The following is a 14,417-nucleotide window of genomic DNA, read 5'->3' on the forward strand; positions in this document are numbered from 1 at the left end:
TGAGGGGCCCTGTCTTGCCCTAAGAGGACTGACCGTGGGTAGCTACTGGGACCTAAGTCGGGGCTTGATCAACCCCGGCTGGGTCACCTGGGCGAGGGTGTATGTTGCGAGACCCGAAACACCCGTCGACCCCAGGCTACAACACTGATGATACGTCCCAGGTGCATCCACGTGATGTTTTTTATTTATAGTGATATGATGGGGGGGGCAGTTAGGGTTAAGTGTCTTGCTCAGGGACACTCCAACACATAGACCTGGGCCGATAGGGTAACCGGTTACCCTCTGATTACCAGACGTCCTCTCATACCCACTAAGCTACAGCCACCCTTACTTCATGGTCAGGGTTAGGTCCTGGTGCCAATCCATTTGGGGAACCACTTATTACAGCTGTGGTTTTCAAAATGTTTTATTTCAAGGACTCCCTGTTTGGTATTCATTAGGCCACGGACCCCTATAACTCTCACATGGTTACGGACCTCTAAAGCCTGATTTATACTTAGTTGCACAACGAAAATAGCAGATCTGCTAGCTTACAATGCATCAGATCATAATGCATTGTGAGCTTGTAGATCTGCTATTTTTGGTGTGCAACACCAGTGTGCAACTAAGTATAAATCAGGTTTCGGGTAATAATTTACCATGGGGACCCCTTGGAACCCCCCGAAGGACCCCTGGGAGTCCCCGGACCACAATTTGAGAACCACTCTATTATACATAATATTGTGGTTAAATAATCTACCTGAAATATAAGAGTTATCGGTTATCGGTTGGTCTTAGAGCCATGCGTCATAGCAGCAGGTCTAAAAGATGGGGGTATTATAGAGCCCACATTTACAGTCAATACGGCTGCTACTGTATCTCTGAAAGCTCTGACTGCTATAAATCCTTAATGGCCTTTAAGTAAATATAGCAGAACAGCGAGTTGTGGGTGGGTCAAGGTATGAAAAGAAAGCAATAGTGCTGTTGAAATGTCACATGGAAATGTAATTTCAGATCAGCCGCCTTTCAGATCGACTGCTGTCTCGTCTGTATAGCTTTATGTCAGAGTGCTGAGCAAGGCATTATACTGTATGCAACAGAGCAGCTGTTAAGATTAAGGAGAGAATGCAGGCAAAGCAGAACAATAGCCTGGCTGGGGAAGAGTTGGCCTCTGTCCGGAATGGAGAACATAGGCTAGACACTAGCCTACAGTAGGCTTCTACACATGTGACTGGGATTTGTCATAATCGGTCGGGTGAAAGCTATTTTTGGATGCGTTAACTCATGTAACAAAGAGGTGGACGGTATAGTTAACCGGCAAAAACACCGGTTCTGATTCTGCTTGATGACCGTTTCAGCACCAGTAAATAGTGGACAGTTCCACACGTGACGCTGCATTGATGTGGCTACAGTAGCTATATCTAGAAATCATAGGGATTCATGTGGGTTTAGTCAATACTATTCGTATTAAAAATGCTTAGGGAAATTGACATAGGCTAAAGCCATGCTCGCATTAAACGCCGCGCAGAGCTGCAGCTTCAATATAACACAGCGTACCTTGGTGTCCATGGCAACAACGGAAACAATAACTCATATTTCCAGTTTAAGACGATATGACACGCATGTCACATCTGTCACACCATTGTCACACAGCATGACCCTCTCCGGGAACAGAGGAATGAACACAGGAACAATTCCGACTGCATTTGTACCAGTCAGTCAGTGGTGAATCCAGTTCGTAGCCTATAGCCTACAACATGGCAACGCTGGCATTTTACAATGTGGAACAACTATAGCCTGTATGAAATCAGAGATGCTCGTATGTGTCCGGAACATAATTAAGATATTTTCTCTTGACTGTCCCCTGACCGCATATCATTGTCTGGTTTCAATAAAGCCGAATTCTCATTAGCTGAGCTCAGCTCACAATGCATGAGTCACGGTGTGTAGTCACCGCCACGGCACTAGCCAAGGATCACACGACGGTCGTCTGTCAAGACCGTCATGGATGAACTTCAACCTGGTGTTTGCACTTTTTCCCTTTTTGGCCCTTACATCTATATAAACGTTCAAATTTCAAATATAAAGTATTTAACCCATGGCGACGGATGTTGCAATTATGTATGGGCCATCAAAAGTACCTGTATCTTCCATATTGTTCAATAAAAAGTATTTTAATACAATCGGTGGCCATTTTCTCATCAAGTTATAGCGCTTCAGAGTGCAATACACCTACCAACCAGTAGGGTCAAGTGGTTGGAAGCGTATGGCGATTCGGAGAAAATGGCCAGCAATCGGATTGAACTGCTTTTTATTGAACAATACGGAAGAAACGGGTACGTTTGAGAGCCCGTACATATTTGTAACATCCATGGCCATGGGGTCAGCACTTTATATTTGAAATGTGAACGTTTGTGTAGATGTACGGGTCGTCAATGAAGAAAGTGCAAACACTAAGGTTGAAGTTCATCCATGACTGTCTTGATATATTCAGGGCTACCACGGCACTAAGGCGCAGCTCAGCACCATGGATAACGTCAGACCAGCATATTTTGTCCCCAAGTCACGCTTGATTTGTGACAGACACCTGTCACGAAACAGTTTCAGTCACGATAACATTCCCCGTAATATTTCCGCAGATATATAGACACTGCATGGTGACAATTGTCTCTGTTCGGATGGAGCGCTACAGTGCTACAGCCTTCCTACCTGTCTCCAGGTGCAGCGAGATCCTCGCCTCGTTGATATAAGGCGTATCGCTCTTGGACCGGACCCTTCGGATCGGCCGACGGTCCACCACGTCCTCCGGAGCCGCCGCCATGTTCTGGCCAGGCCGGGCAGAGTCCACCACGGGCGACCGGCGGGGACTGCGAGAGACTTGGCGCCGCCGCCACACACACACACATGCACCCCGAGGCAGACGGTGTAGGAGGGGCGATTATGATGATGATGATGATGATGGAGGAGAGAGAGAGAGAGAGAGAGAGAGAGAGAGAGAGAGAGAGAGAGAGAGCTGTGTGAGATGATCAAACGTTTGCAGTTAATATATTTTAAGTGGGCGCCACCTGCATGCACACAAAATTTATTTTACAGTAGCCTATACCTATACAGTATACTAGCCTACTGTAGTAGTAGGCCTATGCCCTCAGTGCATCGCTATATTATCAAAATATTCTACTATATAGCCTAGGCTATATGTGTGTGTGTGTGTGTGTGTGTGTGTGTGTGTGTGTGTGTGTGTGTGTGTGTGTGTGTGTGTGTGTGCGCGTGCGTGCGTGCGTGTGTGTGTGTGTGTGACTGAGTGTGTGTGTGTGTGTGTGTGTGTGTGTGTGTGTGTGTGTGTGTGTGTGTGTGTGTGTGTGTGCGTACGTGCCCTACAGAAATAAGGTGAAAATAAAACGACTTTAGCATAACAGCCTCCCCTGCTGGTTATGCTATTTTTGTTACATCCATAACAAGCAATACTATAGACCGCCGAAGTCTGACGTCATTTACACATCCTTTGTTTGTCTACCTGGTTCGCAGTTTTCCACCCCCGTTCTGAATCCCATAGACGTATTTAATATCGCGTCAAATAAGAACTGTGTTCCAAAAATAAACAAATGACCCCGGCGTGTTGACTCTTATGGATATGAAGCATCAACTGACGGTGAGAAAACGCTAATGTTACTTCCGCCGAATTAGTTACATTTTCGCCAGAAACAGACTGTATCAAATATAAGTGACTGACTATCATAAACCATACAGAACCCCCTCCCTGACAATAACGCCGACACGCGGTGTTTATTTTTGGACCACAATTCTTATATGAGACGATTCTAAGATGACCCAATGTTATTCTCCATAGAGAAATTACTTCCGCAAACCTGGGGATGAACGAGTCACGTCAGGACTTCGGTGCTCTATACAATTCATATAATACAATTCATCCCATTGGCGAGTAATCTTCCTCCAGTCCTGTTGGGCGCACTCTAATTCCACTTTAGCCTATATGGCTGTTGCTGCAGACAGATATACAGTGTGTGTGTGTGTGTGTGTGTGTGTGTGTGTGTGTGTGTGTGTGTGTGTGTGTGTGTGTGTGTGTGTGTGTTATATATACTAGCCATGCCCTTGGATCAAGACTATCATGATGTATTTTATCGATTTTGACATTTGCATAAGATATGAAAGCTAAAGTCAGACTTGATGAAATACATATGATGGTCTTGATCCAAGGCTATACACACATATAAGCAGTGACAAATCGGAAGAATCAAATGGAAGATATTCCTGCTGAAGAATGGGATGAAAGTTATAATATTAGGATTATAAGGATTTATTTAATTTCCTTACTGGGTAAAAATGTTATTATGTAATGAACATTGAATGTAGTATTTCTGAAGAGAACAGGACTGATAGGAAAACTAGAAAAAGTGCTCCTCGGAGCACAGGTCTCCGCCAGGTCAGGTAGGTTATTGTGGGCCAACAATGTTCGGAATTCGCCAATCAGGATGGAATATGAGAAATCGGACAGATCCGTCTTGATCACTTGACTATAGAGATAATGCATACCGATTTGCCTGATGATTGGACAAAATTTGTAGGACTAATATAAAAAAAAAAAATTCGCAAAAATCGGCCTCCTGGTGGCGCTATAATAGGGCAATGTTCATTTGATACTCAACGTAGTGCGAATGTTGTGCAACGTTTCACGGACACTGCATTCATGGTTTGCGGCATTTTGTTAAAAACGGACCACTCCTGCACACTAAAGGCGGTTACACACCGGCGAATGTGCGAATATACGCAAAATTCGGACTCGTTCCGAATAATTAAAAGACGCTTTTTCGCTTCGCTTTTCCGCTTTTTCGCGCCATGTACGCTTCATTGACTTTATAAGGTTTTTAAAAAAAGCGTATTATTCGCACGAAAAAATCGCTCCGGTGTGTAAGGACCTTTACACTTGTCACTTTATATGTCAATCTTAACCAATCAGGATGGAATATGAAAAATCTAACCGTCTTGATCACATGACTGTAGAGATCATGTGTACCGATTTGCGTGAAATTTGGATAAAATCTGAAGGAGTAATATCCAAAAATGTGTTTTACATAAGTCGGCCTCCTGGTGGCGCTATAAAAGGCAGATGTGAAAAATACATTAGCAAAGGTTTTTCCTTGGTTTTACACAGATCGGTGCGGTTACAGGTAAAAACACGAGTCGGCCTGTTATAGCGCCACCATGAGGCTGATTTGAAAATTGCCAAGTGGCATTTCTTCCTCGGCCTAGTGGGAATGTGCGTGCAAAGTTTCACGGAAATCGCACGCTGTGTTCATGATTTGAGGCATTTTGTTCAAAACGCGGAGCACTCCTGCCAACTTTGCCTTTCGACCTGGCGGAGACAACGACAGACTGGACGATGTAGGATCTAAATAATTCCAGAAGGTGGCAGTGATGCAACATAAGGATGCAAGCTGCCCTTAAGCTCCAAAGAAGAAGTGGTTCCTTGAGTTCCTTCCTATTTATAGTCATAATAATAACAGCTCCATGTATTGTTAGTAGGTTGATGGTGCAGACAGTTGACAGACAGCTGCCTGTGGACGACGTCAGTCTAAAGGTAGTTCATAAGAGTTGACACATTCATTCAGCTTCATAACTGAAACAATATGCTACTCTAACCACGGTGCTTAACATTTTAACTGACATCTGACGATGCTGCTGGCTGGTTGGTGCTAAACAACACTGCTAGCATGGTAACGTTAGCCACCAGCTATTAGCTGTAGTTTGTGTGTATTATCACAGCCATTCTAGGGCTAGTTTGCTCTCAGAATGCTGAAAGTTACAGTACAACCCACCAGTCAGCATAATGTCCATGTACAGTACTCCACTCCACATATAACAGTTGTTTCTCTGAGACTCTGAATACTTTATCTATCAGTTTGCCAAAAAACACAGTCTGTACAAAAGGATGCTAAAAAAGGATTAGACCCAAGATAGCACTAATGGAAACAATTGGGGTCCTGTGTATTCAATTCATCGAAACATTTAGTGACAGACACATACACATCATATAAACGAGTAGTAATACAAAAGAGAAATATGGGGGGGGGGGTGACCTGTCAAATCCATAGACGTCTGACTATGTTTATTGTTGATTGATTGAATACTTTATTAGTCAGGAATGTAAACAACTGTACAGTCAGACATTTAGGCTAAATGGATAACACAAAAAGTCCTGGGAGTGGGGACTTGTTTCCATTGTGGTTCCTATGTATTCAATTAATCAACATCGCATAGAAATAACACAATAATGCATATCATCAACAAATACAAAACACTGCATGTACAAAGGAGGAAAGGGACAAATGTCGGCAGTGAATGTCACGAGTGGTTCTCAAACCCCCCATAACTATTTTCTCGGGTGCAAATGTGTACACAAATTTGTACACTCAGAGTTACGGCACTTACTTGGAACCCCCTCAAGGAACCCTGAACCACACTTTGAGAACCACTGGTTTACGCTGATTGCTCATATATTCTCCTCCCCTGACCCCAGAACCCTGATGATCTTAAAACGGCTCACCAGTAGAGGCACAATAACCTCTCAGTTGTTGTGTGCCTGCCTGAGAAACCCCTGGAATAGACCAGACATGACCCGACCCAGTTCAGGTACAGTACCTGTACAATACAGTGTGACTTCACTTCTTCGTATCATTCACTGCATGATCCCTGGAGGCAGTTGAATCAGTAGCATTTAACCCATTCCGGGGACGCATCTGCAAATGTCTTCTAAATCCTAACAGGTTTCTGTAAAACCTATGTTGCTATAATATCAGTGGTTCTCAAACTTTTTCATAATTGTCAAGGAACCCCAAAATTATATGTATTTGGTCACCGACCCCCATCTCAAAATATTTAGTTCCAGGGACCCCTTGAAGCAAAGATTTGAGTTAAAGATGTTCGCTTTAAAAAATATACACATTCAAAGATTTGCACACATTTTTTACGATTTTTCAAAAAATAGCAGATCTACAAACTCATAGCTATGAGCTTGTATATCTGCTATTTTTGAATAGCCAAAGTATAAAATCTAAAATAGCTCAAATCTAAAATGACTCAGATGCGTTTCCCGGATTGAATGGGTAAAATGTGGATTGAATAGATACAGTACACTGATGTCATACTGTATAATGATGCTAGTAAGTGATTCTCAAGCTATATGGCAGTGGTTCTCAAGCTATATCATGTCAAGGACCCCCAAATTGATATGTGTTTTGGCCGCGGACCCCCATCTGAATTTCTTTTGTGCCAGGGACCCCCAGACGAGAAGATTTATGCAAAAAAAAAAATTAGCACACATTTTCGATATTGTTCAAAATCATTCAAAAATAGTGGATGTACAAGCTCGCACATCGAGCTTGTAAATATGCTATTTATATTATTTGAATAGCAAAACATATAGATGGATAAAGTGGTTAAAATGACTGTGACGCTTTATCAACTGCTTTTGCTGGGGACCCCCTGGAAACCCCCCCAAGGACCCCTGGGGATCGCGGGACCCCACTTTGAGAACCCCTGATGTCTGGTGTGTTTGTACTGTACGTGTACGTCTTTGTGTATGTGAATTTGCGTGTGCTTGCATCTACTATGTGTGTCTAGATGTGGCAGCATTCAGGAAGATCTTTTCCAAGGCCAAGCACGTGGCCATTCTGACTGGATCAGGGGTGAGTGCAGAGAGTGGGGTCCCCACCTTCAGAGGAGAGGGGGGATACTGGAGGAAATGGCAGGCACAGGTAAGGCAAGGCAAGTTTATTTGTATACAGCACATTTCAACAAGGAAATTCAAGGAACACATTATAAACCATATTATTAAGCATTATAATATGAACCTAAGCCATTCAGTTCTTTGTAAGCCAACAACAGTATTTTGAAATCAATTTGACATAAATGGAGCCAGTGTAAAGATCTAAGAACTGGAGTGATATGCTAAGTCTGCAGCATTCATAATCAACTGCAGACATCTAATAGATTTTTTAGGAAGACCTGTAAAGACACTGTTACAGTAGTCAAATCTACAGAAGATGAATGCATGGACACATTTTTTCCAAATCCTTATTCAGAAACATAGCTAGAAAAAAAGGCATGTTTTTTGTGATTGTGTTTCTCATTTTCTGGTCTCCACCAAGTAGGCTAGTACCTACAGAACTTACGTAACCCGTATCCTCTCATTCCTTCCATCTACATTTCTTGTGTCTGCCTCTCTGTCTCTATCTCTCACTCTCTCCATTCTGCTAGGAATTGGCCACTATGGAAGCCTTCTCCAGGAACCCGTCCCGTGTGTGGGAGTTTTACCACTATCGCCGTGAGGTCATGTTGAGCAAGAATCCTAATCCCGCCCACTTGGCCATTGCCGAGTGTGAGGAGCGACTGGCCAAACAAGGCCGGAGGGTCACTGTCATCACTCAGAACATTGACGAGCTCCACCGCCGCGCCGGGTCCAAACATGTCCTGGAGCTCCACGGTACGTAGCAGAGAACAAACATTATTGTTCAATACCAGTATCTGATCATTTGAAAAACACTAGGCTGATACCAACTGATTCTTCCATCCATTTCAGTTTCACCTCCAAATAAACCTGCAGGTTTGACTCTTCATAGTCTGGAAACCCTTGATAGCTACATACGCATAATGGAATTATACAGTATGGCAAATAAGGGTTGTTTTGGGCACAAGTAGACTATCTATGGATGCATCTCCGTACTAATGGCTGATACTGTACATTGACACAACCCTATTAAGCAGAATGAAAGCACTGAGCCCCTTCACTGCTAGGGGTTTGGATGCACATAGAATGTGACTGCTGGATGTCTGAACACTGTACTGTACTTCACTTCAGCTTATTTTCTGTCCATTTTGGCTATGTTTGCCTTCTTCCCCTCCCATCTACACATTTTGGTGTTTGGGAATCCAGGCAGTCTCTTCAGGACGCGCTGTATGAGCTGCGGCCATGAAACAGCCAATCACAAAAGCCCCATCTGTGCTGCCCTGGATGGCAAAGGGTAAGAGCTTCAGTTGCAAGAGGTTTGCCTCTGTAGACATTTCCTCCAAATGTGTTGCTAGAAAAATAAAATGTTCACATTGACCATGTTCAGTACAGTACCATGTCATCAGCCATCACCCACACCACATTCATTCTTTTTTTTTTTACTAGTTTTTGAATCTTGTGTCTATGGCACGTGAGCAACCTTAGCTACTTAGATACTTCACATTTGCTAAATTAAATGGCCAAATACATAACTGACTTGGCCATTTATTCTGTCAAATTTGCCTTTGCCTTCATCACTGGGCTAGATTTAAATCAAATGAATACACAACTATACCCCACAAGACACAAGGACAACATAACATGTCTTCCCAGATGTGTTCCAGTCCACATTTAGAAAATAAAGTACTATTTCTGGTGGAGCATAAATAAAACTCCTTTAGCTCGAGCTACACTAGACTGTTGATCAGAATCAAAAGGGTTATGCATTTATGAGAGACATGACTTGGTCTTTGGAGTTTGACATATTTAAGTACATCTACACTGGAAATAACTACACATGCTATTTACAGCTATACATGTAATTGTAAACCAACAAACGTATCTAAATATCTCCTCAGTGCTCCAGACCCAAACACCAGTGATGCCGGGATCCCAGCTCAGGACCTGCCCAGGTGAGATACACACAGATGTTCTTTACACAGTTGTTTCCGTATTAAATCTGGTGCTTCACCCAGTCTAGCAAAGCTATGAGTAACTGAACCGGAACCAGACCTGGGTATGCCCCCTTTGGGAAACCTGGACTACAGTTATGTTATTCCGGTTTTCTTATCAATTATTTCAAACATAATGCCTTACTATTTGCACCATGTGTGTCTTTCTGATTGCATGTGATCCAGGTGTGAGCAGGAGGGCTGTCATGGTCTCCTCAGACCCGCCGTGGTTTGGTTTGGAGAGACGCTGGACTCTGACGTCTTGAGCCTCGTAGAGAAAGAGCTCGAAGACTGTGACCTCTGCCTTGTGGTAGGTCTCTGTCCAAGACAAGTAAAACCTTTTTTCCTGGGCTATTCAAATAGACTACCCAAAGACACCCCTGCAATAAACGTGTCTTACTTTGGGTAATTTGAAGCGCCCTGATAAAACGTTTTACTTACCAGACAGACATACACCATTGTCCCTAGACCACAGTGGTGTTTTCTCACTGTAAACCACTTGGCCATTTGACTTCTCTGCTCTCTTGTCCACTGCAGGTCGGCACATCGTCCATTGTGTACCCTGCAGCCATGTTTGCCCCACAAGTCGCAGCCAGAGGGGTCCCTGTGGCTGAGTTCAACATGGAAGATACTCCAGTCACCATGCGCTTCAAGTCAGTGTTTCATTAACTCACTCACTCACTCACTCACTCACTCACTCACTCACTCACTCACTCACTATTCACTTGCCGTTGCCCAAACGGCTCCCTCCCCACTCGCACTTCACTATGGAGTGTCACTCTACAATGGGTTCCCCAATAGGCGGCCCGCGGGCCATTTGCGGCCCGCGAGAGGCAACTGTTCGGCCCGCGACGACTCCTGTCATAAAAAAATAAAAATAAAATAAAAATCTGTATTACTGTTCAAGCAGACTAACAAACACATCTGTTGCACATACAACACATAGTTGTACGAACGCTTGTTAGTTGTACGAAAGCTTGTTTTCTATTGCTGTATTGTTTATTGGATCTTGTTTAGTCGATACACTTATTAGTTTTAGCTCATGCTCATTTGATTTAGCTATTTTGTCTCATCTGTTTGAGGAAATAGGTAGCTGATATATTGCACTTTTACCTTAGCGCTAGGTATACTCTTGGTTGCTTGTTTTTGCAGAAAATGCACTAAAGACTTCTGGTGATTAGTAGTTTTCGTTCCCTACCTATGTTGAATACACTTATTGTAAGTCGCTTTGGATAAAAGCGTCTGCTAAATGACTGTAATGTAATGTAATGTAATCTGTAAGTAAATTGTTGATTCTGGACTTATTTTGATTTTCAGTATGTACAACTGGCTGCTGTTAATCTGTATTACTTTTCAAGCACACTTATTTTGTTTCCAGAGTGCATTTTCTCCTTGTGTGACCCTCAACACAGGATTTAAGAATCCCAGGCCTAAAATAACACAGTGTCAAATTAGCTCGATTAGAGAAAAATAAAGAATAAAAAACTAAAAATCTTGCACGATTTCGACGCCCGGGCACAATGCCCCTGGCCCTCGGCTTGGTACCCGAGACATAATTTGGCTATTGGGGAAAAGTAATTGGGGAACCCTGCGTCTACATGAAGTAACACGCACAGCTCTGAAGGGTTTAAAGGGGAGGATTTAAATAAATGGGTGTACTGTAGGTCAGCCTTGCTACGCTTCACCGGCAGCAAGAAGCAGTTGTCACCATGGTTAATAGGAGTGGACAGGACGAGCCACTCAGTCACTCTTCCCTCTCTCAATCTCTGTATTTGCCTCTCTTGCACACGCGCACGCACGCACACACACACACACACACACACACACACACACACACACACACACACACACACAAACTTCGTATCAGACATATCAGATTTACACCCTAGAGAGCACTCTGACATGTGTATTTGTGTGTGTACACGTATGTGTGGATTTTAGGTTCCACTTCCATGGCCCCTGTGGGACCACCCTGCCCCCAGCACTCGCTCGCCACGAGGCCGAGGACAATTGAGGAAGAGTCTCGAATCTGACTTGTCTCTTCAGATATGTGTCACTTTATGTACTGTAGATCAGACTGTCTAATGCTTAAGGGCTTTATTGGAACAAGTGCCACATGAAGGATGAATTAGGCCCATCAAACAAATGCATTTATAACCCATAATCCAGTGAGAGTTTCTTTGCCTGTCGCGGTCCAAACAAGAAATGCTGCTCCCTTGTATATACCCTTTGTCTGGTGTCTGGGAATATTTTCTCAAATCCGCATCCTCACAGAAATATAGGCTTGTGGACAGCCAACAGCACCAGTACGAAAATCAACAATGGCGGTGGTGAAGGGCTTGCCTGACTTGGATGCAACGACATCAGTTGTAGCTGATCTGGAGATTTGTATACAATTAAAACCAGAACAGCATATCGCTTTCAAGACCTTTCTGCAGGGAGATGTAATCGCCCTCCTGCCTGCCTGATTGGTTTAACCCAACCCAATCGCGCTGTGACTCATTGCTTTTAATTAACTCCAGACACCAGACTAAAATTGTTGTAAAATTGTCTCCAGGCAAGATTAAGAAAGTATGACAAATCTCACTACTACTGCGCTAACTGCCAGAAAATAGCCAACTTCCTATGGTTTAAAATAATACTTAAAATCACAGTAAAACAAACGCCTTTGTTGTTTTTAAAAGCAGGATTTATGAACAAGATGGCCGTAGCAAATAATTGCCATTTGTTAAATAAACACCATATAACATTCTTGCAGCCTTTACTGCTACAATTAATGCATTTTAGAGTTATGACGGCAGGGGGCAGTGTTTAGTTGCCAGTGCTCTAGAGGAAAAACCTGATTCACTCCAAATGAACTGGTTTGTGTCTGGGATATGTGTTTTATGGCGTATTATCCTAGTTAGTACTGTATATGGGTTCATTTTTGATAAAAGGCTGAATTGGTAAGCAATGCCTTGCTCTGCTTTGGTTAGAGCTGTATAGGATTTGGGTGTGTATTTTCTAGAAGTGTTGTCATATATGTATTTGTCATGTGTCTGAATATTGTTGGAACAAAAGGAAGTGTGCTCAAATCCAATGAGATAAAGCTGTATTCCTACTCACTGATGAGACTCTGAATTCATTGGTTCCTTAGATTGTGTGAATTGTATTGATTACTTCAGATGGAAATCCTATACAAGGCAGCCTGAACCACCATGATTTTGATCTGTGTCTGTGTTAGTTGTGCTGGTGATGGTAGTGGTGTGTGTAATGTATGTGTGTGGTGGTGATAACATTTGAGTCCCCACTCCTTTGGGGTATTTTTGTCACTGTACATCTGCACTTAACATACGTGAAATGTGTCCTGCATTTACCCATACTAACTTATTAGAGCTATTAATACAGTGATAGCCAAGTGTCTTGCTCAGGGACACGTTGACACACACACAGACTGGGCGAGCAGGGGGTGAACTGGGGACCTCCTGATTACCAGATGGCCTCTTTACCCACTCAGCTATGGCCACCCCTATTTAGGTGTGTGTGTGTGTGTGTGTGTGTGTGTGTGTGTGTGTGTGTGTGTGTGTGTGTGTGTGTGTGTGTGTGTGTGTGTGTGTGTGTGTGTGTGTGTGTGTGTGTGTGTGTGTGTGTGTGTGTGTGTGTGTGCGCGCGCGCATGTGTGTGCGTGCGTGTGCCTTTCTGTCGTTGGTGATATTCCACTCTGGGTAAAGATGGGATTGTGTTTGTCACCTCCTGCCCCCCCCCCTCCCCTCTTCCATCATTTCAGACTAAACACACACACTGCACACAGGCCCAGTCCTGTCTGTTCTTGTGACTTGCCTCACTCTCTTACTGAGGGCGGCTGTGTGTAGACGCTCATTTGCAGGTGTGGAGGAGGGACTGTTCTATGTCAAATGACTTGGCTAATGTGTCCGGACCCCCCCCCCCTCTCTCTCTCTCCCCCCCAGCCTTTTTAATGGAGGCACTCAAGTCCCTATACTGCTGAGGTTATACTGGGTAGTGTCCAGGGGTCAATGTGCGTGATCATGCTTCAGGGACTAATAGAAAAAATAGCAGATCTACAAGCTCACAACGCATCCCGAAGCAATGTGTTGAGTTTTTTTAAAATATTTTCTGAAAATGTTTCTTTAATGACATGGCCAAAAATAGGGTTGCCAGGTTGTAAGAGGTTAAAGCAAACCATTTGAGCTCATTTAAACCCTATACGGTTGACCGGAGTCCCTCAGGCCTCTATACGGCCCCTCCTGTTTTCACTCTACACTAAAAATCTAAAAATAGCACAATGCATCACATTGCAGCGATTTGTGAGCTTGTAGATCTGCTAACCTGATCTGCTATCTTTGTGCGAAGGTTTGCCCCAGAATAGGGAAGCCAGGGTGCAAGTGGTTAACCATACTAACAGAGCTTAACATTAACAAAAAAATCTTAATTAAACAAAACCAGCTGTAAGTTATAATCATTTGATTATGCCTGTGACCAATTAAAAAGCATAGAATGCAGGGGTTCCGATAACCATCCCCTAGGACAGTGGTTTTCAAAGTGGGGTCCAGGGACCTACAGGTCTGTAACTCTGGGAATTATGTTTTTTTTTTTATTAAAACAGTTGAGAGGCACTGCTCTACATTGGTTCTCAAAGTGGGTTGGGGTTCCTGGGTGGGTTCCTGGGGGTCCCCAGCAAAATTAGTTAATATAGTGTCACAATC

General features: G+C 43.4%; 2 protein-coding genes across 3 annotated transcripts in view; one reads left to right on the forward strand and one right to left on the reverse strand.

Annotated features, from left to right (window-relative positions):
• Positions 1-2,865, reverse strand: part of phactr1 (phosphatase and actin regulator 1) — a 43,138-nt gene extending 40,273 nt beyond the window's left edge. For both annotated transcript variants that reach the window (XM_080430034.1, XM_080430035.1), the window contains exon 1: positions 2,689-2,865. In XM_080430034.1, coding sequence (XP_080286160.1) covers positions 2,689-2,800 — 112 coding nt within the window. In that variant the 5' untranslated portion in view covers positions 2,801-2,865. The remainder of the gene's footprint in view (positions 1-2,688) is intronic.
• Positions 2,866-5,463: 2,598 nt separating this feature from the next.
• On the forward strand, positions 5,464-12,820 carry sirt5 (sirtuin 5). The gene is made up of 9 exons (XM_080431512.1): positions 5,464-5,575; positions 6,515-6,627; positions 7,618-7,751; positions 8,254-8,479; positions 8,930-9,017; positions 9,622-9,675; positions 9,901-10,024; positions 10,252-10,367; positions 11,656-12,820. Exons 2-9 carry the CDS (start codon positions 6,522-6,524, stop codon positions 11,726-11,728), a joined length of 921 nt encoding a protein of 306 aa, XP_080287638.1. The 5' UTR covers positions 5,464-5,575; positions 6,515-6,521; the 3' UTR covers positions 11,729-12,820.
• The last annotated feature ends 1,597 nt before the right edge of the window (positions 12,821-14,417 follow it).

This window comes from Gymnoscopelus braueri (assembly GCF_963280865.1).
Source record: "Gymnoscopelus braueri genome assembly, chromosome: 6".
NCBI classification, from domain to species: Eukaryota; Metazoa; Chordata; class Actinopteri; order Myctophiformes; family Myctophidae; genus Gymnoscopelus; species Gymnoscopelus braueri.

Bases quoted from the DNA above. Each gene is read 5' to 3' on its own strand.
- sirt5 (XM_080431512.1), top strand. From the start codon at position 6,522: ATGATCTTAAAACGGCTCACCAGTAGAGGCACAATAACCTCTCAGTTG. The intron at 6,628-7,617 runs GTACAGTACCTG...ATGTGTGTCTAG, and splicing joins CATGACCCGACCCAGTTCAG to ATGTGGCAGCATTCAGGAAG. The intron at 10,025-10,251 runs GTAGGTCTCTGT...TGTCCACTGCAG, and splicing joins ACTGTGACCTCTGCCTTGTG to GTCGGCACATCGTCCATTGT.